Raw genomic sequence first — 26853 nt, forward strand, 5'->3', positions numbered from 1 at the left:
TTCTGTTTCTTTGTAGAGTAGAAGTGATACTCTCTTTATCTTACTTATCTTACTTGTTTCTGAGAGGGTCCTGTAGAACTTGTTCATGCTCCTCTGGAGGTTGGGGGTGATTGCCTCCCCCTTACAGGTCAGTTCTAGGGCTCCCAGCATCTCCTCCACACAGCTAACACTGGTAACACAGACAGCCAGGTCATTACAGTGACAGCACTCCTCTAGAGAGTCCACAATCCTACACAGAAATACAAGTCATTATCCACAATCCTACACAGAAATACAAGTCATTATCCACAATCCTACACAGAAATACAAGTCATTATCCACAATCCTACACAGAAATACAAGTCATTATCCACAATCCTACACAGAAATACAAGTCATTATGGTGAGTCCACAATTCTACACAAAATACAAGTTATATCTCCCTGTGTAAGACTATTTTGCAAGTCTGTATGTTCTAACAATTACAGCTACAGAGAAACTATGGTTTTAATAAGGATGTTGTGAGTACTTTGTTTCAGCTAAAAGAAAAGAGTTTTATGGGAGGGGAGCGACATTAATGCCTCAAAAGATAAATGATGTCCTTTAATTCACTACCAGTAAAACTTAACTAAGGATAAATACTCACAGTTTGAGAAGAGAAATGTCTGCGTTGGGATTTTTCGCTGCCTTCTCCCTCTGTACAGGTTCTATGGCTGGGGCTGCTAGGTTATACAGGTTCTCTGGAGTTCTCAGCAGCTGAAATCAGATAATATTGTCCATTCTCAACAAATATCAAAACCAAATCTACCATTCTTATTATCAAAAAAGTAGAACAGGTGTTATACACAGTCTTTCTCATACTTATAACTTGGAGTATGATTAACATTGTTTCCCAGGTGTAATACAATGACATCTCTTAAACATGACAAATACACAAGGATTTACCTCTCTGACAGCTTTCAGGGCATCCAGTCTATGTTGGGGAGGTGAATACAACAGCATTCTATGGAATAGCGACTCCAGAACCGGTCTCATGGTACCAACAGTCCCCATCAACTCCACCAGGGAAACCGCAATACTGGAATATAAACAACCGCTTCACCTCACATAATTAGCAAAGGAAACCACAATACTGGAATACAAACAACCACTTCAACCTCACATAATTAGCAAAGGAAACCACAATACTGGAATACAAACAACCACTTCAACCTCACGTAATTAGCAAAGGAAACCACAATACTGGAATATAAACAACCACTTCAACCTCACAAAATTAACAAAGGAAACAGCAATTGTGGAATAAAAACACCAGCTTCAACCTCTCATAATTAACAAAGGAAACTGCAATACTGGAAAACAAAACAAACAACCGCTTCAACCCCACATAAATAACAAAGGAACCCGCAATACTGGAATATAAACAACCGCTTCACCTTACGTAATTAACAAAGGAAACCGCAATACTGGAATACAAACAATCGCTTCAACCTCACATAAATAACAAAGGAAACCGCAATACTGGAAAACAAAACAAACAACCGCTTCAACCTCACATAAATAACAAAGGAAACCGCAATACTGGAATATAAACAACCGCTTCACCTTACGTAATTAACAAAGGAAACCGCAATACTGGAATACAAACAATCGCTTCAACCTCACATAAATAACAAAGGAAACCGCAATACTGGAATATAAACAACCGCTTCACCTCACGTAATTAACAAAGGAAACCGCAATACTGGAATACAAACAACCGCTCCAATCTCATGTAATTAACAAAGGAAACCGCAATACTGGAATACAAACAACCGCTCCAATCTCATGTAATTAACAAAGGAAACCCCAATACTGGAATACAAACAACCGCTCCAATCTCATGTAATTAACAAAGGAAACCGCAATACTGGAATACAAACAACTGCTCCAATCTCATGTAATTAACAAAGGAAACCCCAATACTGGAATACAAACAACCGCTCCAATCTCATGTAATTAACAAAGGAAACCGCAATACTGGAATACTAACAACCGCTCCAATCTCATGTAACTAACAAAGGAAACCCCAATACTGGAATACAAACAACCGCTCCAATCTCATGTAATTAACAAAGGAAACCGCAATACTGGAATACTAACAACCGCTCCAATCTCATGTAACTAACAAAGGAAACCACAATACTGGAATACAAACAACCGCTCCAATCTCATGTAATTAACAAAGGAATCCGCAATACTGGAATACAATACAAACAACCGCTTCATCCTTACAAAGTAAGCTTAGAAAAAGTATATTTGTGTATATATCTCAAGCAAGCTTGCAGATAAATCACAGAACTGATCATTGCAAAACTGCTTTGGAAACAACACTGACATAAAAAAGAAGAAAAATCTACTAAACATAGAGCTTTCATTTTTGCTGCTCCTACCAGTAGATATTTTACCTAAAGCTGTGTAGATAGTTTACCTATAGACAGCTGTGGTTGCCTGTAGATAGTTTACCTATAGATAGTTTTACCTGTGGTTGCCTGTAGATAGTTTACCTATAGACAGTTTTACCTGTGGTTGCCTGTAGATAGTTTACATATAGACAGATTTAGCTGTGGTTGCCTGTAGATAGTTTACATAAAGACAGTTTTAGCTGTGGTTGCCTGTGGATAGTTTACCTATAGATAGTTTTACCTGTGGTTGCCTGTGGATAGTTTACCAATAGACAGTTTAGCTATGGTTGCCTGTGGATAGTTTACCTATAGACAGTTTTACCTGTGGTTGCCTGTAGATAGTTTACATATAGACAGATTTAGCTGTGGTTGCCTGTAGATAGTTTACCTATAGATAGTTTTACCTGTGGTTGCCTGTAGATAGTTTACCTATAGACAGTTTTACCTGTGGTTGCCTGTAGATAGTTTACATATAGACAGATTTAGCTGTGGTTGCCTGTAGATAGTTTACATAAAGACAGTTTTAGCTGTAGTTGCCTGTAGATAGTTTACCTATAGACAGTTTTAGCTGTGGTTGCCTGTAGATAGTTTACATATAGATAGTTTTACCTGTGGTTGCCTGTAGATAGTTTACATATAGACAGATTTAGCTGTGGTTGCCTGTAGATAGTTTACATAAAGACAGTTTTAGCTGTGGTTGCCTGTGGATAGTTTACCTATAGACAGTTTTAGCTGTGGTTGTCTGTAGATAGTTTACCTATAGACAGTTTTAGCTGTGGTTACCTGTAGATAGTTTACCTATAGACAGTTTTAGCTGTGGTTGTCTGTGGATAGTTTACCTATAGACAGTTTTAGCTGTGGTTGTCTGTGGATAGTTTACCTATAGACAGTTTTAGCTGTGGTTGCCTGTAGATAGTTTACATAAAGACAGTTATAGCTGTGGTTGTCTGTTGATAGTTTACCTATAATCAGTTTTAGCTGTGGTTGACTGTAGATAGTTTACCTATAGACAGTTTTAGCTGTGGTTGCCTGTAGATAGTTTACCTATAGACAGCTTTAGCTGTGGTTTTCTGTAGATAGTTTACATGTGGACAGATTTAGCTGTGGTTGCCTGTGGATAGTTTACCTATAGACAGTTTTAGCTGTGGTTGCCTGTAGATAGTTTACATAAAGACAGTTTTAGCTGTAGTTGCCTGTAGATAGTTTACCCATAGACAGTTTTAGCTGTGGTTGCCTGTAGATATTTTACCCATAGACAGTTTTAGCTGTGGTTGCCTGTAGATATTTTACCTGTAGACAGTTTTAGCTGTGGTTGCTAGTAGACAGTAATATGTTCTACGGTGCGACCGTTGGGGCGAGCGCAGTTACTTACTTTCAAAAACCTTTACATAGCTTTTATACTTGCACTGCCTATTCTCAGTTCATTAAAACAAAGAAGAAAATATAAAAAGATATCACTTCCCAGGCATCGGGATTGAGATTCCGAAAATTTTCGGAAGTTTCCGACAAAATCGGATATACCCGAGCCGTTTAAGTGACAGAAGTATGACGTTAATTAAGAAGTCCTGTTGACTTAGACCGCAAACGAGAGTTTGTGGTAAGGAGATTGCATTAAATCGTTGTTTGTATTTTTTTCAAATACTGTATTTGGGGGAATACAATACGCACTTTTTTCCTAAAATAAATTACTGTGAGAAAGGGATGCGTATTTTACATCACAATGGGATTTTGACAAGTTTTTCTTTCAGGTGATACACGGCTATCATATGTACATACCGTAGTATTACCTAGAGACATAGGCAATGCAATTTCTTTTGTTTATTGCCATATTTTAAACTTCGGAAAGTTATTGTTGGAAGGTATGCTTCTTAAAAATGTCACTTTCATAATCTTTTGATACCAAAATAACATGAAAAAGTAAGTTAAAAGTAATTTGAGCTGCATGTTGATTGTCTCCGAGGAGGCCGCCATTACCGATGTTATTTTTAGACGTTCACTCATGCCTATATCACGTGCTTCCGTAATGATAGTGCACATGCACCTTATCTGCCAGACAAAGTAATAAATCATTTTTTAATGAAATACAATAAAATAAATATTAATTTTAGGTTTAAAATAACTCAATGATAATCTGTAACAATATGAACACCCCTCCATACGTCCCAATGAAAGGAAGCCAATGTTGTGACACACGTGCGCTGGTCAAATGATAATTACCTATCAACACCCCTCGGGGCAATTAATTGTCTACCGACTCCAAAGCAATGTTTTTACAGTTAGAGCACTGATTATTTACTGCCATATTAATTGCTTTGATTATTTTTTTTGTTAAAAATTGGGGTCAGTTTATGACCTTTCGTGTGTGTGAGCATGTGTTGATTACGGCACTTTAAACAATTAAACACTTGTTAAATGTAATTAACCTTATCTTATACTTATTGGCCTCTTGTTTAAATAATTGAGACTTGACAAATGAAATATAAATCATGCTAAAACTTTTAATAAAAGTGGTATCATTTAGAAAATAAGATATCCGCGAAGATTCAGAAGGAAAATCGTAGTCTTCTTAAAGAAATAAATACTTGGATGTTTCAATTTCGTTTCCTGTTAAAATATTGTAAGATAATTTTCAGCATGATTATCTAGAACCAAAATTAAATATGACAACTGATAAAACTTTCGACAATTAATCTTGCTTTGTTGAAATAGAATTATTTCATCTAAGAATATGGCGACGCATAATTTCAAAATCACCGTAACTATTCTTTAAAAAAATCTGTTAATACTTTTACGCAACATTATCTTGTGCTTTGTTGAAATAAATGAATAAATAATTTTCTCCAGATTGCCGCGATATGGAATGTCAAGATTAAGAGAAAGTTATAAAGTGTGTATTTTAAAAAAAAAGTGTGTTCAGTAAATTTTTGACACGTAATCCTCGCGCCGATTTTCGTAACAAATTACCGCGATTTTCAAAGTTCAGAACATCGCTTGGTAATTTTTTCTGTTGCGTATAGTACATCCGAACTGCGTTTTTTTTTCCCCAGTTTCAGACTCAAAAAGGGGGTGCGTATTTTACATCAATGCGTATCATACCCGGCCAAATATGGTAAGTTAATTGTTGCTATGTTTTAGCCACCATGTTGCTATGCACCGCAAAGGATTATTGGGAGTTTGGAATTTTTTCACGCAGTGAGATAAATTTTCTTGGAACAATGTGCAGATTTCAACCCGAATTTCCTCCGTCCGTACACGTTAGTCTATTGAGCTCGCTACGCAAGTGGTGCTTTGCGCCGCCTCGCTGCACTCGCTATTAGCTGTGGTTGCCTGTAGATAGTTTACATATAGACAGTTTTAGCTGTGGTTGCCTGTAGATAGTTTACCTATAATCAGTTTTAGCTGTGGTTGTCTGTGGATAGTTTACCTATAGACAGTTTTAGCTGTGGTTGTCTGTGGATAGTTTACCTATAGACAGTTTTAGCTGTGGTTGCCTGTGGATAGTTTACCTATAGACAGTTTTAGCTGTGGTTGTCTGTGGATAGTTTACCTATAGACAGTTTTAGCTGTGGTTGTCTGTGGATAGTTTACCTATAGACAGTTTTAGCTGTGGTTGTCTGTAGATAGTTTACCTATAGACAGTTTTAGCTGTGGTTGTCTGTTGTTAGTTTACCTATAGACAGTTTAGCTGTGGTTGTCTGTAGATAGTTTACCTATAGACAGTTTTAGCTGTGGTTGTCTGTAGATAGTTTACCTATAGACAGTTTTAGCTGTGGTTGCCTGTAGATAGTTTACCTATAGACACTTTTAGCTGTGGTTGCCTGTAGCTAGTTTACCTATAGACAGTTTTAGCTGTGGTTGTCTGTAGATAGTTTACCTATAGACAGTTTTAGCTGTGGTTGTCTGTGGATAGTTTACCTATAGACAGTTTTAGCTGTGGTTGTCTGTGGATAGTTTACCTATAGACAGTTTTAGCTGTGGTTGCCTGTAGATAGTTTACCTATAGATAGTTTTAGCTGTGGTTGCCTGTAGATAGTTTACCTATAGACACTTTTAGCTGTGGTTGCCTGTAGATAGTTTACATATAGACAGTTTTACCTGTGGTTGCCTGTAGATAGTTTACCTATAGACAGTTTTAGCTGTGGTTGCCTGTAGATAGTTTACCTATAGACACTTTTAGCTGTGGTTGCCTGTAGATAGTTTACCTATAGACAGTTTTAGCTGTGGTTGTCTGTAGATAGTTTACCTATAGACAGTTTTAGCTGTGGTTGTCTGTAGATAGTTTACCTATAGACAGTTTTACCTGTGGTTGCCTGTAGATAGTTTACCTATAGACAGTTTTACCTGTGGTTGCCTGTAGATAGTTTACCTATAGACAGTTTTACCTGTGGTTGCCTGTAGATAGTTTACCTATAGATAGTTTTAGCTGTGGTTGCCTGTAGATTCGGAGCTGACATAGAACAACCTGATCCTCGTCCTATATCCTCTTTGTGTGGCGTCTTCTGACTACATACTGTCTTCTCAGACTTTGGAGATCCCAACAAAGAGATCAAACAGGGACAGAGACTCTTCCTAGAAAAGAAATGTACAATCATCTCTATTGTCCATCTTTATTTTACCAGTTTCACTCAATTGTTTGAAATTTGTACATAATAAAAACAAGAATCAGAAAAATTCAGAGTATACTGGTATGTTTAACATCTCACCATATGATTTCCTGAAAGAGCTCACTGGAGTTGATTCCTCTGGGACAGTTCGTAATGATTGTTAGTACTCCCTCTAACAACAAGGGTACTGATACTCTGGTCTGACTGCTGCAATCAAATGATCACATACTTAGTGTATAGACTCCATCTCAAACAAGGAGTGCCTCTGTAAGTAAAAGCTAATCAGACAGACTTACCCTAAGGCCTCATCTAGTTTATTGGTGAAGAACTGTAGAATCCTGATAGTGTCTGTAGTCAGGCCATCCTTGTCTGAGTTCCCTTAACACACACACAAACATTATAACTTTTTGTTTCTAAAGACTTGGTTTTATAATAATTTATATACATATTGAGTTGTGCACATATTTTTTACCAATCAGCTATTCTATTTTCCTTTATTAGTTTGACTTTAAGGACAGTAAACTCACCTTTAGGGTTGAAGTCAGCTAGAACATCCCCATCATCTCCTTGCTAAAGCAAAGCAGCAATAAGAAATAGTCAGATCTTGTAATATAAAAAAAATAATAAAACAATCTGCTGATAACAAAAAATATATTCATTTATCAATACATGTTAACATTTTTATGATATAGAAACTCCCTCTAGCTTAGGTATTTAAAAATAAATCGAGTAACATAAGCATTATTTTCATGCATATTCATTATAAGTACATTATATGTATTCAAACAGTCTTTTCAAAATTATTTGTTTATATGTATATGTATCTAAACAATAAATCTTTGTATGACTCAGAGAATTGTATGCTTAAAAACATGTATCATCAAAAAAGCTTTTAGGCACTTATAAACAACATAATGCATAAACAGTGAAACACAAATACTAAAGACTTTTTAACACAAATCAACATAGAAAGCATAGGCTACAGTAGGTTTCCTTGTCTTACCCCTCTGCTGTCAGCAGATTGCAGTTTGTCTGTGAAGCTGGTGAGAAGCTGGGTGAGGGCTGCCTTCACTGTACCCCTAACATTATGGGTGCTTGTCATGTAGGTATCTATATACACCTACAACAAGAGGCTCCCTAACATAACTACTGCTAAACAAACCATCACCTAAACATAAGGGGATGGTGCAATAACGATCTTATCTTTCAACAATACTAAAAAGACAATGCATAGATATCAACCTAAATTTCAAACTTATTTAAATTAGTTTTAATAGCAACTTTATGGAAATAATAATTAATCCCTTGAGTAAAACTATCTAATTTTCAAGGAAGATTAAAATAAATATAAATTGTAAACCAGGTAGATGAACTTAGAGCCCCACAGAGGTCAAGCATTTTCAGGCTGACTACCCCATACCTGGGTATTTATCTAGCCCTACCACTTTCCCAGCATGCAGATATTGCCAACCCCTACCTGTGTTATTTTTGTGATGACTTTTGCATTCATGCACCAAGACGTAGAAAATGTCATATTCAACAGAAGCTACAAAGACAAAAATTACATACATAGAGGATATTCAATGTTTTGTTGTTGAATATTGTTAAATTTCACGAGTGGGACAGGATTTTTTTATATTTTCACGAGTGCGAAACACATTCTAAAATCAAAAAATTTTAAAAATTATTAACGAGTGAAATAAATTCCATCCCTTCAACTACAAAACATTGAATTTTCTATTTATTACATTTTCTTTGATTTTCCCTTTGCCTACGTCTTTCTTGTAAATGCAGGTTTAGGCTACATGACGTCATAGTTGAGCGGCTGAGACGTCATAGCTAAGTGATAAACATTGTAAACATGAATTTCAGCAACATTATTTGGGGAACTTGCGCAGTTTTATTTTATGACAGAATAGTTTATGAACTCGTTTTCTATCTTATAACAGGTTAAGGAGTATTTTTTACAACATTCTTGGTGAAGGGAAGGAAAAGGGTGAAAATCACTTCTGAAAATTTCTCTTTCACACTGTGACAGGATATCATTTTGATATCCTTTCACACCGTGACAGGATATCACTTGTATTCAATGAATAAATTACAGTATTTCACTGTTAAAAATGTAATAAAGTGTATAATATTGTATATTACTCATTGTTAAAAATAAGTATCTATATTACTTTTAAGTAAACACATTCTAAAATAAAATTTTAAAAATTATTAATTTTTGTCCCTTTATCCAGTATATGCATGATATACATTTATTATGTCAAATTGATCTTAATTACTGTATACAGGGTTACTTTCAACCCTGTGTCATTTTCGCCATATTTCACACTTCAAACAATTTTGCCCCGTTTTACATTCGCCCTGTCATAGTTTTATATAAAAAAAATTATACTGTATTCTTTGAAAATGCCCAATTAAAATTTGCCAAAATGAGGATAGGGAGAAAAGGGGCAAAGGTAAAATGGGGGCAAAAATTTCTCTGTATACAGTATCAATTTCTTCGCTAGGCCTTATACCCAGTATATACCTTCATGATATCCATTTGCGTGTCCTCGGGTAAAGATGGGGTACACAACACAGTGTTGAGGATCTGTATCGGCATCCATCTCTGATCATGTATCAAATATTACTGGACTGAAACCGATGTATCAAATATCACCTATAAGCAGAGGTATCACCCAGATCTCAAATATTTAATCGTAAACATTAAATTTATGTCTTAGAGACATTTTGAAATCATTCTGTCAAATTTTTTTAAATTCTAACATTTTTAGAGACTACTCAGTAGACTAAGTTTAAAGAAAAATTTTTTTTTTTGTAATTTCATGATTTATTTCCAGTGGAAATGTAAATGTAAATTTCAAGTTGAAATGTAAATGTAAATTTCAAGTGATAAGTAAAGACAAGATCACTCGTTCCCGATGATGGTGGAAATGTTTATGTTGTAATGGTTTGGGCCGTGGATATCGGCCTGGATAGCTCAGTAGGTAGAGCACCTGACTAGAGATACAATCTCGATTGGGAGGTCCAGCCATGCATTTTCTCCTTTCCTGTTACAGATTTGGTGCCGTTGACCACCCCTGGAATTGCAGGTGAAAGTCCTGGCAGGGGCAATAAGAACTTGGGTTGTGTATTAAGGGCGAAGACCAATTAATCATGAGGAATATATAGTTTGGCCCGTGGATATCGGCCTGGATAGCCAGTTGGTAGAGCACCTGACTAGAGATACAAGCGTTAAAGCCATACATTTGATCTTTCCTGTTACAATGTATATGTGTTTTCTGTGGTGTATCTATCAGTCTGTATTATGTAGTATGGTTAAGTATCATGGGCTACATAATGACATTAAACATTATGGAGTGTTATCTGTATCATGTTTATTGATACATTACGTAGTTATTTTTTCTGTATTTAAGGGGGTTTTTTGTACTGATGTAGACCTATCATGTTTACTTGTATTTTAAGATTTTTTGTACAGATGTGTTGTGTATACTTGTAATTTAAGGAGATTTTTTTTTGTACTGATAACGATATGTTGTGTATACCTGTATTCCATTTACAGCGTCTGTTGCGAGTTTTCTATTTTTGGATTCCAATGCTAACTGTAGGGGTTCCAGACATTTCTCCCGTAAGACGTGGGCTGGGGTCACCTCTAACAGGCCTTTGTTTTGTAGCAGTTCCCGCGCGTCCACGGCTCTGTTCTTTATGTTGGTGTATTTTGCAGAAGATGAATCCCTGATGAGCTGGGAAAGGATGTCCTCCATTGTACTGATTTCTCAATGTAATGATCACATATTGGAAACTTTTATATATACTATTTCTGAAAGAAAAAGAGAAAAAAAAACAGTATTACTTTAAGAGCCACATTTATGAATTATAATTTAAAGTATACATGCAGGTACATGTACATGTATCTACATGTTAAATAAATCCTTCAAATGCATAGATTGCAAACACTATAATTATACAAACATTGTAAATAATGCTTCAGAAATATCTACAGGTATGTGTTTCTTTTTTTTCTCCTTCAACTAACTTTCTGGTTGACTTTCAAAGAAGTTATTTGTAGATATGAAATACATATTATAAAATCTTGGAATGATCAGTGATGATATATGTTGACAATTTAAAAAACATTAGTGACAATCTGGGGGAGATTTATTTTATACGAACTTTTAATTAAAAGTTATTATATTACAAGAATTATAAGCACTTTCCCCTATTATTCTACTCTAATACTGTGTAGACAAATTTATCAATGGTGCTAAATTGTACATCTATGGAAAGTAATATGTTTAATTAAAGTAAGTGTAATATTGGCCTCAGGCTAGCTCAGTCGGCAGAGCACCTGGCTAGTAATACAGGGGTCCTGGGTTTGATTCCCAGTCCAGCTATACATTTTCTCCTTTCCTGTCATACATATGAAAGACTATGTGATATATTGTATAGATCATGAATATCACCTGGATATATATAGAGTGATTATGTGTCAAACATGAATTTTGAAATTTTTCTAAGACACCTAATGAACTTCCCCAAATGACCTTGGGTCAAGGTCATGCAACACAATTATCTGGGCAATCTTTGTGTGAAATAAAAACCTACCAAGTTTATCCTTAAGAAAGATTCGACCACACAAACACAATTTTTCTCCATCATGATTTACATGCATTGCAAGGTCATGACACAGTTCTTTAATTCGGTTGTGTAAAGCAAACTAAGTTTTCTAAAATTATTTCAAACAAATTTTGAAATTTTTCATCGCAAAAATGATTTGATCAGAGGTATACACTACATGTTTCACAATCTTTGTGTGAAATCTCTCCAAGTTTATCCACTCGGAAGTCCGAAATTTTTCTTCAGTGCGCTTGATGTGATCCCGAAAAACCAAGAGAGATAAGGTCGTACACACCTCTTTTTGCAATCTAAGTGTAGACAATGTTCTAATGTCTCTTGTAACAGTTCGAATTAAATTAAAATTATTTGATTATTTTGTTGGAATGTAATAAGTAGCTGAATTTCACATTTTTATCTTGGATTTTTCGGGGGGTCAAAAAACAGAAGAATAAAAAAAAACAGTATTACTTTAAGGGCCAAATTCATAATTTATAAATTACCATATATACGCCTATAAGTCAGTCCGCCTATAAGTCGGTTGTATTTAATAAGCTTATATAAGGGGAAATATGTGTGGGTTATGTGTAACAGCTGTTATTCAATGCTGATTAAGATCTTTCAAATAAAATTAAATAATATACTGTACATAATGCACAAAATTATTTAAATTTTGAAGCACGTAGCAGAAAATACATGTGCATAAAAAATATTGTTATAAATGCATTGCGATCTACAATTGTATCCCTATATTTTTGAGCACAGGGTAAGGGATGATAGCGGTTAGGGTAAATTTTATACCTCGAGGCTTTTCTTCCAATTCTGTTAAACACATGGCGAATAGCAATCAAAACGATTATTTTAAAATCCAAATAAACTGTTAAATTATATAATATGTAAGGAAATAACACAGTTTTTATAACTGTCACAAAATGAGGTTTTTGAACATTTTTTAATCATAAAAAGTTTTCGAATTTATTTGTTTGACGGACAAGAACTTTGAAATGGGTAATAAAACATATTTGTTATGAAAATTATGCATTAAGATGATTTATAAGCCTTTTCCAATGAACTTGTACAATCCATATACACAAATCGGCTAAAATACATGTATATATGTATCAAGCAAGCTTTTTGAGTAAAACACCTAAAGAGCTGCAACAGGTATATTACCCTGAAAAAAAATGATTTTAATAAAATAAATAGTTTATTGTACATTGAAATTAGTAATTTGCTTAAAGCGTGAATATTGGCCTCATGGTAGAGCAGCTGGCTTGTGATACAGGGGTCCTGGGTATGATTCACAGTCCAGCCATACATTTTCTCCTTTGATTTATAGAAAGACTATATACATTTTATATTATCAATTTATCAAGTGGAGAGTTTAAACAATTAACAAAACATATGAAGGGGTCAAGGGTTTGATTACTTCAGCCACAAAATTTTTATTTTCAAAGCAATTTGAAATATCACAATTTTTGGCAAACACCATTAAAATTAGTATATATGTTCTTAGAAGCGTTCAGTAAAAATGGATATCAAAGCAAGATTAATTATTGAAAAGAAATTTATATTGCCAATAAAATTTGTGCAATTTGAATGGAAGACCACTGAAATACAATACATGACATACGTCAACATATGTTCCACATCTCATTATCAGTGAAATTATGACAATTGAACTAAGAGAAATTTATGATGTGGCATAAATTTCATCTCCTGATTTAAGCATAAGAATTTAAAAAGATAGGTAGACAAAACTTCAAACCTTCTTGTCAGGAAATCCAGAAATCGGGCGAGTTTGAAATGTCACTTTTGCTGAAAAATGCAGCATCTGACAATTTTGTGTTGCAGTCGATAATTTTAAGGCCGCTTACACCAACTCCGATTCGTAAAGGAATCGAACAATATTCATCCACTTCAACATGTTCAAATAATCTACTTAACGATTGAAGAAAAATCTGAAAATCAAAATATATTGATATAATTTTTAACCAAATTAATTTCATATGTATTTTGAATAAAATGCGAAAGGAAAAGTTGAAAATGAAAGTAAAAGTGAAAATAGAAATTTCGTGACATGGCAGGCAAGCTGACAGAAAAATGAGATGGCAGCAAACATCGACAAAGTTAAGATCGTGGTTGTTGGTGATTCAGGTATCAGTAGATTTATACACTGTTTGTTAAGCTTTATTTATTATTTTTTAATATATTTTTCACATTACCACGCGCTGACAAGCTTTAAATATATCAGAGAAAATTCGAACGGTAAATACTGAGTGTTTGTCTTTTCACAGGAGTCGGGAAAACATCATTAGTCCATTTAATATGTCACCAACAACCTACAAACAACCCACCGTACACGATAGGATGCTCGGTAGAGGTGAAGGTAATGTTAATTCAAGAACTTAATTTTTTTTTAACTTGAGATCTTTGATTTGTGGACTAATCACCTGATTAACCTGTAATTCAATTGATCCACATCAAAATTTATTTAATAAAAATTTCATACATTATCTTTTGTCAAAACTTGATTTCAGCTACATGATTACAAGGCAGGGACTCCTGGGGAGAAGACATTTTTTATAGAAATGTACGTTGCAATTAAAATTACACTGCCAATAAAATTTGTGCAATATGAATGGGAGACCAATGAAATACATACATGACATGGTACGTATAAATTGTGTCAACAAGTCACCACAGCTCTCATTATCATTCTGAATTACCGGTAGGTATAAACTGTGCAATCACCGGAACAGCTATCACGACCATTTTATGACTGTGGCACAAATTTTATCATTCTGTCCATTTAAGTATAAGTACTGTGTAAAAAGTCAGGAATAGACAAAACTTCAAACCTCTGTTGTATGTATAAAATCCAGAATAACAGCCGTTTGAAATGTCATTTTTGCTGTAAAATGTGTCATCAAGTCACAATTTTGTGTTGCTCCATAATTTTAATTCTGTCCATGGTTATAAACTGTGTCAACAAGTCACCGGAACAGCCACTTCAAATAATCTACTTTACGATTGAAGAAAAATCTGAAAATCAAAATATATTGATATAAGTTTTAACCAATTTCATCTTACTTGATATGTATTTACGTGGGTGAGCCCCCGCTAAAAAAAATTGAAAATGAAAGTAAAAGTGAAAATAGAAATTTCGTGACATGGTCGTGGCAGGGCCGACAGAAAAATGAGATGGCAGCAAACATCGACAAAGTTAAGATCGTAGTTGTTGGTGATTCAGGTATCAGTAGATTTATACACTGTTTTTAAAGCTTTATTCAAAAATTTGGTGTCCTGGAACAAATTTTGGTCACATTACCACGCGCTGACAAGCTTTAAATATATCAATATAAGAGAAAATTCGAACGGTAAATACTGTATTTGTCTTTTCACAGGAGTCGGAAAAACATCATTAGTGCATTTAATAAGTCACCAACAACCCACAAACAACCCTCCGTACACGATAGGGTGCTCGGTGGAGGTGAAGGTAAAGTTAATTCAAGAACTTTATTTTTTTTTTAACTCTGAGATCTTTGAGTTTGTGTGCTAATCACCTAAATTAACCTGCAATTCAATTGATCCACATCAAAATTTATTCACTAAAATAAATATCATACATTATCTTTTGTCAAAATCTGTTTTCAGTTACATGATTACAAGGCAGGGACTCCTGGGGAGAAGACATTTTTTATAGAAATGTGGGACGTGGGAGGATCAACAAGTCACCGGAACAGCCGCTCCATATTCTATCATTCTGTTCATGGTAGGTATAAACTGTGTCAACAAGTCACCGGAACAGCCTCTCCATATTCTATCATTCTGTTCATGGTACGTATAAATTGTGTCAACAAGTCACCGGAATAGCTGCTCCATATTCTATCATTCTGTCCATGGTAGGTATAAACTGTGTCAACAAGTCACCGGAACAGCCACTCCATATTCTACCATTCTGTCCATGGTAGGTATAAACTGTGTCAACAAGTCACCAGAACAGCCGCTCCATATTCTATCATTCTGTCCATGGTAGGTATAAACTGTGTCAACAAGTCACCAGAACAGCCGCTCCATATTCTATCATTCTGTCCATGGTAGTCACCGGAACAGCCGCTCCATATTCTATCATTCTGTTCATGGTAGGTAGCAGTAAATCTGAAAATTTTCAATTGAGAAACATATTTTTAAAAGTCTACATGAGTATTAAAAATAAACTGCTGGTCAGTATTTGTATGCTCCATAAAAATATCACATATTCTCTTATTCCTGATGTCTGACTGTCTACTGCTTTCCTGAAGCCAACGATTCCATTTTGTGATTAGGCTTTTTAAACAGAGAGGCATTTCATCCTGAAAAATCCTCACTTCTAATATTTATCAGTCTGAGGTAAAACCTGTATTCTGTTGCTAGGTTATACTGCTTGTTCTGTTGCTAGGTATACTCTTGTTCTGTTGCTAGGTATACTGCTTGTTCTGTTGCTAGGTATACTGCTCGTTCATGACTTGTCCAACAGAAAATCTCACCAGAATCTGAGGAAATGGCTGGCAGAGGTCATCAACAAAGGTCACACAAAAGACTTCAATGGGTGAGTACTATGTGTAATGAAAGCTTAATTTACTTTTGTAAGGGGCGTGTATTATGCAATATGATCATAGTCAGTAATTAAACTTTGTAATGGGTGTGATTGTTAAGTGTGTATATTGAGTGTAATGTTAGTGTTTTATACTTTGTATGTTGAAATGGTATCAATTTAATGTGAAATGGTTTTGTACTTACTGTTACAAACATAAGATTTTTTTTTATTTATAGAGAAGATTATGATCCCAAGCTGTTTGCCGGGAATCAGATCCCTACAATGGTGGATTAATTTATTTACAGAGGGGATTGCAATCCCAAGCTGTTTGTGCCTTCAGATCCCTTAGACTAGATAATATTTTTTTTTATTTACAGAGGGGACTATGATCCTGAACTGTTTGCCGGGATTCAGATCCCTATAATGGTTGATTTTTTTATTTACAGAGGGGACTATGATCCCGAACTGTTTGCCGGGATTCAGATCCCTATAATGGTTGTAGGATGTAAGGCTGACCAGGCTCAAAATCTCCGAGATAAATCGCCCTCGGCTCGCTCATCTGTGGCAGAGGAGTGCGGGGCAGACGAATTCAATCTCGTAAATAGTTGTTTTATCATCTTCTATACTTTTATATAAACATTCAACCAAATTTCTTTTGTCATGAACGACATTAATTTGGTACAGTTCAGAATACAAAGAAATGATAGATTTAAAGTTGTTCTACAATAGGAATACAGTACTGTTATTAAAAACTTATGTAGTGTGGACACAGTTATAATGAATTTACAGATATAACAAAGTTTCTTGCAATCCCCAACCAAATTTTTAGCAATTTCTTGCATTTTTAAAAATTATAATGGTTCATAAAAAAATGCCTGAACGTAATAAGTGATTGTCCTCCCTTGTGTTTGTCTAAAAGGTACGAATATATCAAGAATTGAAATTTAATCACAGCTCTTTCCACTAAGAGTATTCTGAAGATACTATAAAATCACATATTTTTGAGGGGTCAAATTTTTATTCTTTGAAGGAAAAATATGTGTTCTTGGGGATTTAATTTCTTGGGTGAAGAATTGTTGAATAGTAATATATGTGAAAAAATACATTTTTATGGTGGACATAAATTCATGGGTCTCGATCTTCATACCTCAAAAACCACAAAAATAAATTCCCCACGATGATTAGTGATTTCACAGTATTAAAGAAATAATAATGAGAAGAATTCCTAGATCATTGACAAATTTTGAAAATTAAGCAGCACTGGGAAGTTGACTACAAGGACTACATCATTTCATCACATTTTTATTCCAGGATTGTCACCAAGTCAAACATATATCTCCAGGGTCCACTAATGCTGTCAAACTGACCAAATTTTTTGATAAGGTAAGAAAACATGCACAGGTGTAATGACAGCAGAGTCTAAAACACTCAACATTTACTACAATTTATTTTAAATGACTTAATGCTGAATCGGTGATGTTAATACTGTATTTGCTATCTTTCTTACCCGTCTGTCAGTTTGTCTCAAAATTATGTAGAGACTCTTACTTTTGACTGAATCCCTTGTCTGAAATGAATTTGAATTTATGATTTCACAAGATCAACCAAGATCAACCAAGGTCATATACAAAGATCAACCAAGGTCATTTATGAAGATCAACCAAGGTCATATATGAAGATCAACCAAGGTCATAAACATAGATCAACCAAGGTCATACAAGAAGACCAATATCCAATACAAGATGCAAACAGAATCCTTTTTGATCTTAAACTTTGGACTGTAATGAACTGGGAAACATTGTAACTATAGTTGTAATTTGCTACCATATCATACACATCTGTTTCCAGGTGATAGAGCGGCGGTACCACAGTAGGGAGGGCGGTAACCAGGTAAATACAACAGGAAGTAGGCTCGGTTATACTTACGTCGACTAACACTAAGGTCAAAGTTCACAGAGATGTAAGATTAAAGTTATTTATCTATGCTTCCAAGGTGGAAGATGTCCTGGTATACGGTCAGGTGGTCAGGCAAAAATTAAAATCTACTCACATGTTTAGAGGTTTGGTATATAGCCTCCCTGAATTAGGTCAGGTGGTGGTTACAGCAGCAAAAGTTAAAATCTACTCACATGTTTAGATGTTTGGTAGCATCACTACAGATTATATTTTGGTGGAGGGGTTACCTTTTTCCTAAAATATATTCTGGGGGAATTAGATAAGCACGGCATCTTAGTGGGTAAAGGGTAGAAATGAGTACTTGATTTGTGTTGCCAAGAGAATTTAAAATTCCCACCTGATAAACATGACAGCTTGTGGTAAAAACATATAATCATGACATGTTGAAGTAAAAATTGTTTATCTTTACTCATTTGTGCTTACTAATACTATATATACATGTACATGGTACACTGTATGTTTATGAGAAAGTTTGACTAAGCATGATGGTGAAATGAGAAAACCTGTTCAGTAACAAAATTAAGGCTATTCTGAATCTTTCTTCTCTCTCAGCTTTCTCTTAAAACCTACTGAAATTCTCAGCTGACTAGGTCTGCATGTCAAAAAAAAAATCATATGTTGAACACGGTGCAGTTAGATCTATAATATTTTATTTTAAAAAAAATAATAATGCTGTTTAATATACATACATTGTCAATTGTACCATCAGATAACGTGGACCTATTTATCATATATATTATAATTTTAAGATCCATTATTCCTTAAAAAAATTTAGTCTCATCAACTTCGTAATATTCCTTATATTACTGTTGTTGTTTTTTTAAATCTTTTTATTCAAACTGACGTTGTATTCCTCTCATTTCTCTGTTTCAGGGGCACATAACTCCAACTATGGAAAGAAAAAGATTCTTCAAAACATCACATATAGACTGATACTGACCAAATATGTATATCTCTTTGTCAAGTGCAATATTAAATGTATTTTTTGTAAAATATAACATTTTCTTTTTATGTTCACTTCACTTGTACTAGCAGGAGGGATCATTCCTAATCATAAATCATTTTTACTGAATGAAGATTTAAATTACATTCAAGAAGTGTCCTTAGGCCCAAAAAAATTAATCAATAGTTTCTCAGGCACTGCCGCATCAGTTAAAAAACGGCCGCATTGATCAATTTTATTGACATATTGAAAAGGGAAATAACCCAATTTTCTATTTTTCCAAATTGAAAAAGAAAACCGAGTTATTGCCCTTTTCATAAATGCTAAGATAGACGTTTTTATTAGAAAAACAATATCTTTCTTCTAAATCTACAGTATTTTATAAGTTAACTTTTAAATAAATGTTTGGAATAACATTATTTAAAGTTGAATACATATTATAATTAATTTCAGAGAACAAAACTTAAGAATTAGTAGATATTATCATTTTATTGAACAAATGACTTTAAAAAAAAAAAGGTGTAGACTAAATCCTGCTTCAAAAAAAAAAAAAAAAAGCCTGCCTGCCGCATTAAATTTTGATTTTTTTTGCCTGAGAAACAATTGATTAATTTATTTTGGCCTTAGGTGTACATTTATTTTATAACTTTGATTAATTTAATAGCAATCTCTTGTGTTGGTTTGATTCATTATCCTGCAGACTGTGAGGCCCAGAATTATTAAATTTCATATTTTTGGGTATCATGGTGGAACGACTCAAATGGATACATTTCTTGATTATGGTATCGGGACTAGGAAAGTCAAACTTTGTTAGTTAATGCATCTTGAGACCATCAAGGGTGACAAACTATGGAGATTTATGAACAGTAAATATTTTCACTAGTCCAAATAAACTCTCTAAATGTAGAGAAAAGGCATCATGCATGGACCCTGACATCATCAGCGGTGGGATCAGGTGTCATGGGGTAGTAAACATCCCCTGTCGACAGTCCTAACTGTCAGGAGCCCTTATAAGCCTTTTTCTGGTCTGGCAGAATGAATCCTAAGACAACTCAATATGTGAAATAACATGGGTGCATTTTTCATCGCTTCATTGGATAGCTGAGTGGAATTTACACACAGGCAAAACTTACCAAATGTTTCATTCTTATGGAATCACGTTTTGACTCCTCTTATTCACTGACACTGTAAAAACCTCGAACAAGCAGTCTTTGTCGAGATCATGTCTCATTTGTTTCAATTAATGTAAAGGTAACAATAACACACATTCCCTGCTGAAGAAGCATATCACAATTTTTCATGCAATATGTACATATTTTAAATGTACATATAATCATCAGGCTTAGCCCAACCCTAGCACCAGAACCCCTGACCAAGGGGCCAAGAATTGCACAATTTTGGAAGAGGCACCCTTCCACATCATAATTATGTACAAACTTTATTGGTTTAATGCTCAGGAGCAGAGGAAAAGATTTTCAAAGAATTAATGCATTTTCACTATACAATCAAGAGAGCCCTGTCCTAACTCTAGAGCCCCTGACCCTGGGGCCAGGAAATTCACAATTTTGGTAGAGGACTCAATGCTGATTACAATAGATCCCCTTCCTAACAATGGAACAGACATTTAAAAAAAATAATTCAAAATTCTGGAAGAGGCATTCTTGCTCCTTATAACCTTGTACTTGGTTAGGGATGACGACAGATGAAAACAGATAACAATAGGTCACCTTGTTAACTCGGATGACCTAAAGATGTTGTTCAAAATTTGACCTTATGACAGCACTGCATTTGCAAACAAGCTTTGTTGTATTGTAACATCCCATAGGTAGGGTTCTTATGGGATGATCATTTTTCTCTTACTATACCTGAGTGTTCTGATCTTATATTTTGACTATTTACAGTATAATACAATGCATAATAATTTTTCTTAAATCTTTCTGGGTTTCTCTATTAACTTGAATCAAACAATATACAAGGTTGGCTGAATTCTGATGTCTGGGTAAATCTTGGGCCTAGCACTGTGAACCTCTCCCCTGAGTCCAATACATGTAATTGATAGCGGATACTAGGAGTTTCGTTCTTATTCAGATCAACAGCCCCCAAGTATCTCGCTTCAATTCCCAAGGATTCTTGACACTGGTGCAACCCTTTCTTCTATTCTTTCCTCAGCTTACCAACAAGTCTTCAGCATCAGAACTAACCTGCACTCTGAGAGCGGTCTATTTTATACCCTTCAGAGTAGTCCACTTCAAGAAAGGACAGGTTATTCCATTAGAGCCCTTAATCTGGGTAATCACTGTAAATCATTACAGTATTGACCTAGTTGGAATTTGACAAAATATCATCAAACAAATAGGACACAAGAAATTAACTCATAAATCATTTATTTACCAATCACTATATTCATGTTTTAAAAAAATCCATAATTAGATCTATCCAAAAATATACTTAATGCATCTATTAAATGAACACACTTAAGGGAAAGCTTACAAATACATAAACCTGTAATATGTTGGAATATTACAACAGAAATATTTAACCTTATTGATACACAGTGTGTGAGTAAGATCTGCAGGTATTCTAACTCACAGTATACAATAAACCAAATATTATTTGCACAAATTTTTATTTGCAATTCATCGTTTTGAAATTAATCCATGGTCATTAATTTCCATAATAGAGAAAATATTCTCTATAAATATAAAGGAAAATGAATGGTTCACATTAAGGGTTCTTAACACTAACAAAAATTTGATGCATCAATTGATATACATTTTTTGACTGATTTTGATATGAAATGACATAATTTATAATAAATAATAAATCTCTGAAATACAAAGAAATGAGACTTTGTTTTGCTTTCTATATAATTCCATACAAAATTTTGCACGAATTTTTAACCTTATGACAAAATCTTATAAAATTCTCCCACCATACTTGGTAAACATTAAGGTTACCAATTTAAATGTAAATCTATGAGATATATTGCTGATTTCTGAAAAAAATTGTGTTATTTATCCTTAATGTTTGTGAGTTAAAGTAGGTCACCAAACTTGCAGATATTTCTTATGCGCTAATACTGTTGGTTTACAGTAGACCCTCATACTAAAGATTCACAGGAATGTATCAATATAACAATACAACAATGGAGAATTATTCTGAATAAACCCCTACAGATCAAACCAAGAAAACTGCAGATCAAAAAATTCCTATTTTTAAAAACAAAAATATGAAAATGGTTCAAAAAAAAAAAAGAAAGAAGGTGTTGCAGTTCTTTTGTTATTTTCCCTAAATGTGTAGCAGATTAAAACAAGAATTTTTATGCTGCAGAAACCCATGATATTATTTTTTTTCAAATGCAACAATATATAAAGCACAACGAGAAACAATATTTGGAAGGTGTGTATTGACTTTCAATTTGCCATTAGATGATGTGAAAATTAGTCTTATGGAAAAATATATAAGATTTTCCCTTTTTTTAAATAGGGAATCCCCATTGTTCTGAAAAAGTGCCTCCTTGAAACAAAATAATTTTGATATATACACAAAGATGCAGGAATTTTCTTCAAAACTGCCATTTCCGATTTTTGTTTCAAAGAGGCACATTTCTGAAAAACGCAAAAATTGAATAAAAATTTTTCTTGAAATGAAATGCAAAATGTGTACTTTAAATAACGCTGCAAATCCACCGAGCCCGAAATGGTCTAGTGGATATGCTGTTGGGCTTCCAACTAGTATTTTTACCAGCGAATGCGTTCGAATCCTGGTATGGATCATTTTTGCATTTTTTTTCCCATATGTAATGGTAGTGCAATGAAATTATATATTTTGAAAGCGAGAGAGGGGGGTGTCAAGGAGTTAATTAATAACTAATCTATATTTTAGAAATGCAGGATTGAATTGTTTTCTTTGATATGCTAGCTGTGACTTAAAACTAATGCTTTATTTAGTTTTGTCTTGGAAAATAAAGTTACTGTATTGTTTAAATAATTTATTTTTTTACATACTGTAGTTATTGCAATTTTGGTCTCTTAGTTAGAAGCCAAGATTTGATTTGAAACAAATAAAATGTCTTGGATATAGCACCAACAGTGTGATTATGGGATGCAGTTTTATTTCATGAAAAATATTTTCCAACAATGTTTACAGTATTTCTTTCAAAATGCTGCTTAAGTTTAGCCATTGTGCTTTTTGTTGTTCCAACCTCTTTCGTGCAAAATGACGAAAGTGTTTTGCTGTATCAAGCAGGAAATACCCACCGTGAACATAGTCCTCTACGTAGCTGTATCTATATTTAGATATAACGAGGTATTTAAATGTCCTTCTCGATATATAGGGAATAATCACGAGTTTCTGCAACACCCTCTTTAATCTTAAGCAAACAAGTAACAGCTCAATGATATAAACCAGCAACAATATGAAAATTGACATGAAAAAAACATGAAAAGTTTGCATGGGGAAAAAATAAAACTTAATACATGTATTCCCAAAATGATAGCTTTGGCTTTTCCATTAAAAGTAATACCAGGTATTACAATCATGATTTAATAATTCTGTAAATACTTGACTGACAAGAATTTAATGGGAAAATATCCTGACATATTAATGACTCGATCTACTATATAAAAGATACAAAGTACAAACACATGACTGGTAAATGCATAAAATGACTTAGGCGTAAAGCAGGTACCGTAATATTTAAAACAGAGATTGAGATACAGTGTAACTTGGATTCCATATCTCAAACATTGATGTACGTTAATGTGAGTTCGACATCCCAACCACTTATTCTTTATTTATTTACCCAAGATACCTCAAAGTTTCCATTGAGATTGAGATAACTGGGATTCACTATAATTTGTAGAGAACACAATAAAACATATGAATGGATCATTTTAATATTTTTTAAATAATCAAGAAGGAAGACTCGCTCTGTGATCGGAAGGTCGTGAGTTCAAATCTCGCCTGCGACTGACCTAATTAAAAAAAATGGGTAGCAACTGTTCCTTTGCCAGTGCTTGGCACCTTGAAGTGAAAGTTGGGGGTCCTCAGATGAGACCTTAAAAACTTAGGCCCCATGTCTCAGCAGGCATTGACATAATAATGATAAAGGTCTCTCACAGCTCAATGGCCATGAGTGCCAAGTAAAGGTCAAAATTTGAAGCCATTCACCAGTATATGGTGATTTCTCTTCATGGGTGAAAAATTCTCGTATAATAACAAACAATCACTGAATCAGTAGGTGGATGTATGACTTAATTTCTGATTATCTTTCTCATTCCTAAAGAACGAGGGCGCTTTTGATTGGCATTCGGCAGGAACCTGGGCGTACTTGAAAAGTGAAAAATTTATTGACATGTCACATGAAATTTTAACATTTTTTTAATTTATCGGGTTCCTGTGCAACAGGAACGGAAAATACTTTCCGAAATTGAGCTTTGATTTGCTAAAAAATAACTTGAAAATTGGCCATATCAGACATTTGGTACTTTTTTAAACACGTTTTTCTAAAAATTTTCTATGTCTGGGTCTTCTCTCCATGATTTTGAAACGTTATTTGTGTGTATTTTAATTCAAAGAAATGAATACACTTTTTTAAAAAATGGAGAGAAGACCCAGAGACCACGAAAAACGAACTTTTCCCCAAAAAATCCAAATATGTCAATGTGGTGCGTCTTTGTCCTTTTAAAAACATCTTTACATGTGTAGCGGTGATAGCTCAGTTAGTTAGGATACCTGTTCAGTGCACTCCAAGCGAAAAGCTTTTTGGTTGGAGCCTGGCATGGGGCGTTATTTTTTTTTTATTCAGGCAAACAACCATTTATTTTGTCAGTTTCGTTTTATGTACTGATGTATTAAAATTTTGAATTAGATAAATTTTGGTTCAGTTTGGTTCTCAAGCGAAATCATGCAATTCTAATCTTCTATTTTAATAAAGTACATGTACACGTATCATGCATCCATGCATTAAATATTTTAGGTTTAATTTTTTGTGAAACATTACTATGTTATAGTACCCCCTAGAAAAAAATGCACATAAATGTTACAATTTTACAATGTCTTTCAAACTAAATGAAAAAAATAACCCATGGATGTGTTTGTAAAATCTGACCAGGTATGTTCAGCCAACCAAATCATTGACATTTAAACCATAAATGTTTCGTACAAATGATTCCTGCAGATCACCCGCCAAATGCGCCCATCTTCTTTGTACAAAATGTCCAACAATGACAGATTTGTAAGCAGCACTGTCACATTACAAGACACATGAAATACTGATGTACAAGTATCTTTTAAACTTTTTCCAAGTAAATTTAAATATTTAATTCTCTTCATAATGGATATGGAAGATTAGAAAAAAAATCAAGATTAACAGACGAGCATGCATGATGTGTTTGCATAATGTAATTAAAACAAAATTCAGAAGTTGCATTTGACAGGAAGCTCTTTGCTACATCTTTGTTATAAACTCTTTTAATGAAGCAAAGTAAATAATTCAAGGTCATGTATTGTTTGCTAATACAAAATAGTACTTAATTTTAGAGAATTATTGATAAATATTCTGTGTGCTGAATAATGCATATTTTACTGTGAACATCAAAAAAAAAAAAAATCTGAAATACTGGCCTCTTTTAATGAGAACCTTTTTTAAAAAGCAGAACTATACATTTTATTTCATAATAATTCACTCTCTTACAAAAGCTATACATAATAAATATTGCAAAATTTACTGAAAAGCAACAAAATTCATAATACAATCAAATATTAAACATTGTTTAATAAAATATAAGTGAATTGATTAGAATAAGGAGAAAAAAACTGGCACAAACTAAAACACGAGACAACTTAGTGGTGTATGAGTGAAAAAAGTAAAGGTTTGTATCTACATATTTTGGAAACACTTAATTAATATGAGATGAAAATAGAGAATTCTGACTAGTGTGTTACCATCGTTACTGATGTCAATACAAGGAAATTCCTGGCCATGACAAGAAAACAAATAAGACTATCAATTTACTTTTTCAAAACAAAATAATGTTGTAATAAATGCTGTTTTAGTTGTCATTTTATGACGTAATCAACAGCATACAAATCATTGTAGAAACAAAGAAATTATTCAATCTCTTTGACTCATATAACATACATACATATTTTGTTTTCATTCAGTAAATAAAGAAAATTATTGACACTGCATACAATATTACATGTAGACACTTAAGTATCTCCTCTACTTCTTAAAACAAAGTCTAAAGATAAACTTTAGTTATTTAAATACAATCATCCTCAATGCTAATTATGTGAGTATTTTTTGGTGGCTGCTTAAATCCTATTTTTTCTGTTATATACATTATCCTTAGTTCTCTTCAGTAGAGTTTTACTATATACTTTTTTTTTGCCCTTTAAGATCATAAAAATTTAAACTATCACAGACAATATAACAATTATTTTAAAGAAAAAAATTATGTAAATTATTTTGCAACCTTCTTAGCTAAACATGACTAACATGTCACTTTGACTTGGAGAAGAATCCCACTATATGCTCCCCGATGCCGAGGAAATATACACCCTGAGCGATTCCAAACAGTGGCGCGATGACCAGAATCCTGCAGAACCCCCCTTTGAAGAAGGCCTTCCATCCCTCTGTTTTGTACACCTTCCTAAAAGTGGTGAAATTTTCATATTTATTATAACAAGAGGCCCAGGGGCCACAGCGCTCACCTGAGC

General features: G+C 33.9%; 3 protein-coding genes across 8 annotated transcripts in view; 1 reads left to right on the forward strand and 2 right to left on the reverse strand.

Moving 5' to 3' along the window:
• LOC134271723 (brefeldin A-inhibited guanine nucleotide-exchange protein 3-like) overlaps positions 1–13488 on the reverse strand; it is a 36130-nt gene extending 22642 nt beyond the window's left edge. Inside the window, 12 exon segments of the mRNA XM_062753934.1 lie at positions 54–229; positions 626–735; positions 925–1057; positions 6831–6992; positions 7127–7234; positions 7324–7405; positions 7555–7597; positions 8031–8147; positions 8505–8573; positions 9564–9695; positions 10582–10856; positions 13419–13488. Coding sequence (XP_062609918.1) covers positions 54–229; positions 626–735; positions 925–1057; positions 6831–6992; positions 7127–7234; positions 7324–7405; positions 7555–7597; positions 8031–8147; positions 8505–8573; positions 9564–9695; positions 10582–10800 — 1351 coding nt within the window. The 5' untranslated portion in view covers positions 10801–10856; positions 13419–13488.
• A 214-nt stretch (positions 13489–13702) lies between these two features.
• Positions 13703–19183, forward strand: LOC134271726 (rab-like protein 3). Of its 6 annotated transcripts, none has more exons than XM_062753937.1 (8): positions 13703–13807; positions 13948–14039; positions 15308–15425; positions 16139–16241; positions 16607–16826; positions 17541–17612; positions 18078–18119; positions 19059–19183. In XM_062753937.1, exons 1-8 carry the CDS (start codon positions 13759–13761, stop codon positions 19116–19118), a joined length of 756 nt encoding a protein of 251 aa, XP_062609921.1. In that variant the 5' UTR covers positions 13703–13758; the 3' UTR covers positions 19119–19183. The 6 variants fall into 6 exon arrangements, with proteins under 6 accessions (XP_062609921.1, XP_062609926.1, XP_062609925.1 ...); XM_062753942.1 differs by having other exon boundaries at positions 16676–16826; positions 18078–18189; XM_062753941.1 differs by having other exon boundaries at positions 16676–16826.
• A 7367-nt stretch (positions 19184–26550) lies between these two features.
• The window catches only part of LOC134271724 (mitochondrial glutamate carrier 1-like), an 11482-nt gene continuing 11179 nt past the window's right edge, over positions 26551–26853 (reverse strand). Inside the window, exon 10 of the mRNA XM_062753935.1 lies at positions 26551–26786. Coding sequence (XP_062609919.1) covers positions 26636–26786 — 151 coding nt within the window. The 3' untranslated portion in view covers positions 26551–26635. The remainder of the gene's footprint in view (positions 26787–26853) is intronic.

This window comes from Saccostrea cucullata, unplaced genomic scaffold, assembly GCF_032062105.1.
Source record: "Saccostrea cucullata isolate Sc308-1 unplaced genomic scaffold, CSIRO_AGI_Scuc_v1 ctg533, whole genome shotgun sequence".
Lineage (NCBI taxonomy): Eukaryota > Metazoa > Mollusca > Bivalvia > Ostreida > Ostreidae > Saccostrea > Saccostrea cuccullata.

What these genes read in the sequence shown, in the direction of transcription:
- LOC134271726 (XM_062753937.1), top strand. Translation starts at nt 13,759, where the DNA reads ATGGCAGCAAACATCGACAAAGTTAAGATCGTGGTTGTTGGTGATTCA. An exon ending in CGTGGTTGTTGGTGATTCAG is followed by an intron (nt 13,808 to 13,947) that starts GTATCAGTAGAT and finishes GTCTTTTCACAG; the next exon opens with GAGTCGGGAAAACATCATTA. An exon ending in GGGCAGACGAATTCAATCTC is followed by an intron (nt 16,827 to 17,540) that starts GTAAATAGTTGT and finishes TTTTTATTCCAG; the next exon opens with GATTGTCACCAAGTCAAACA.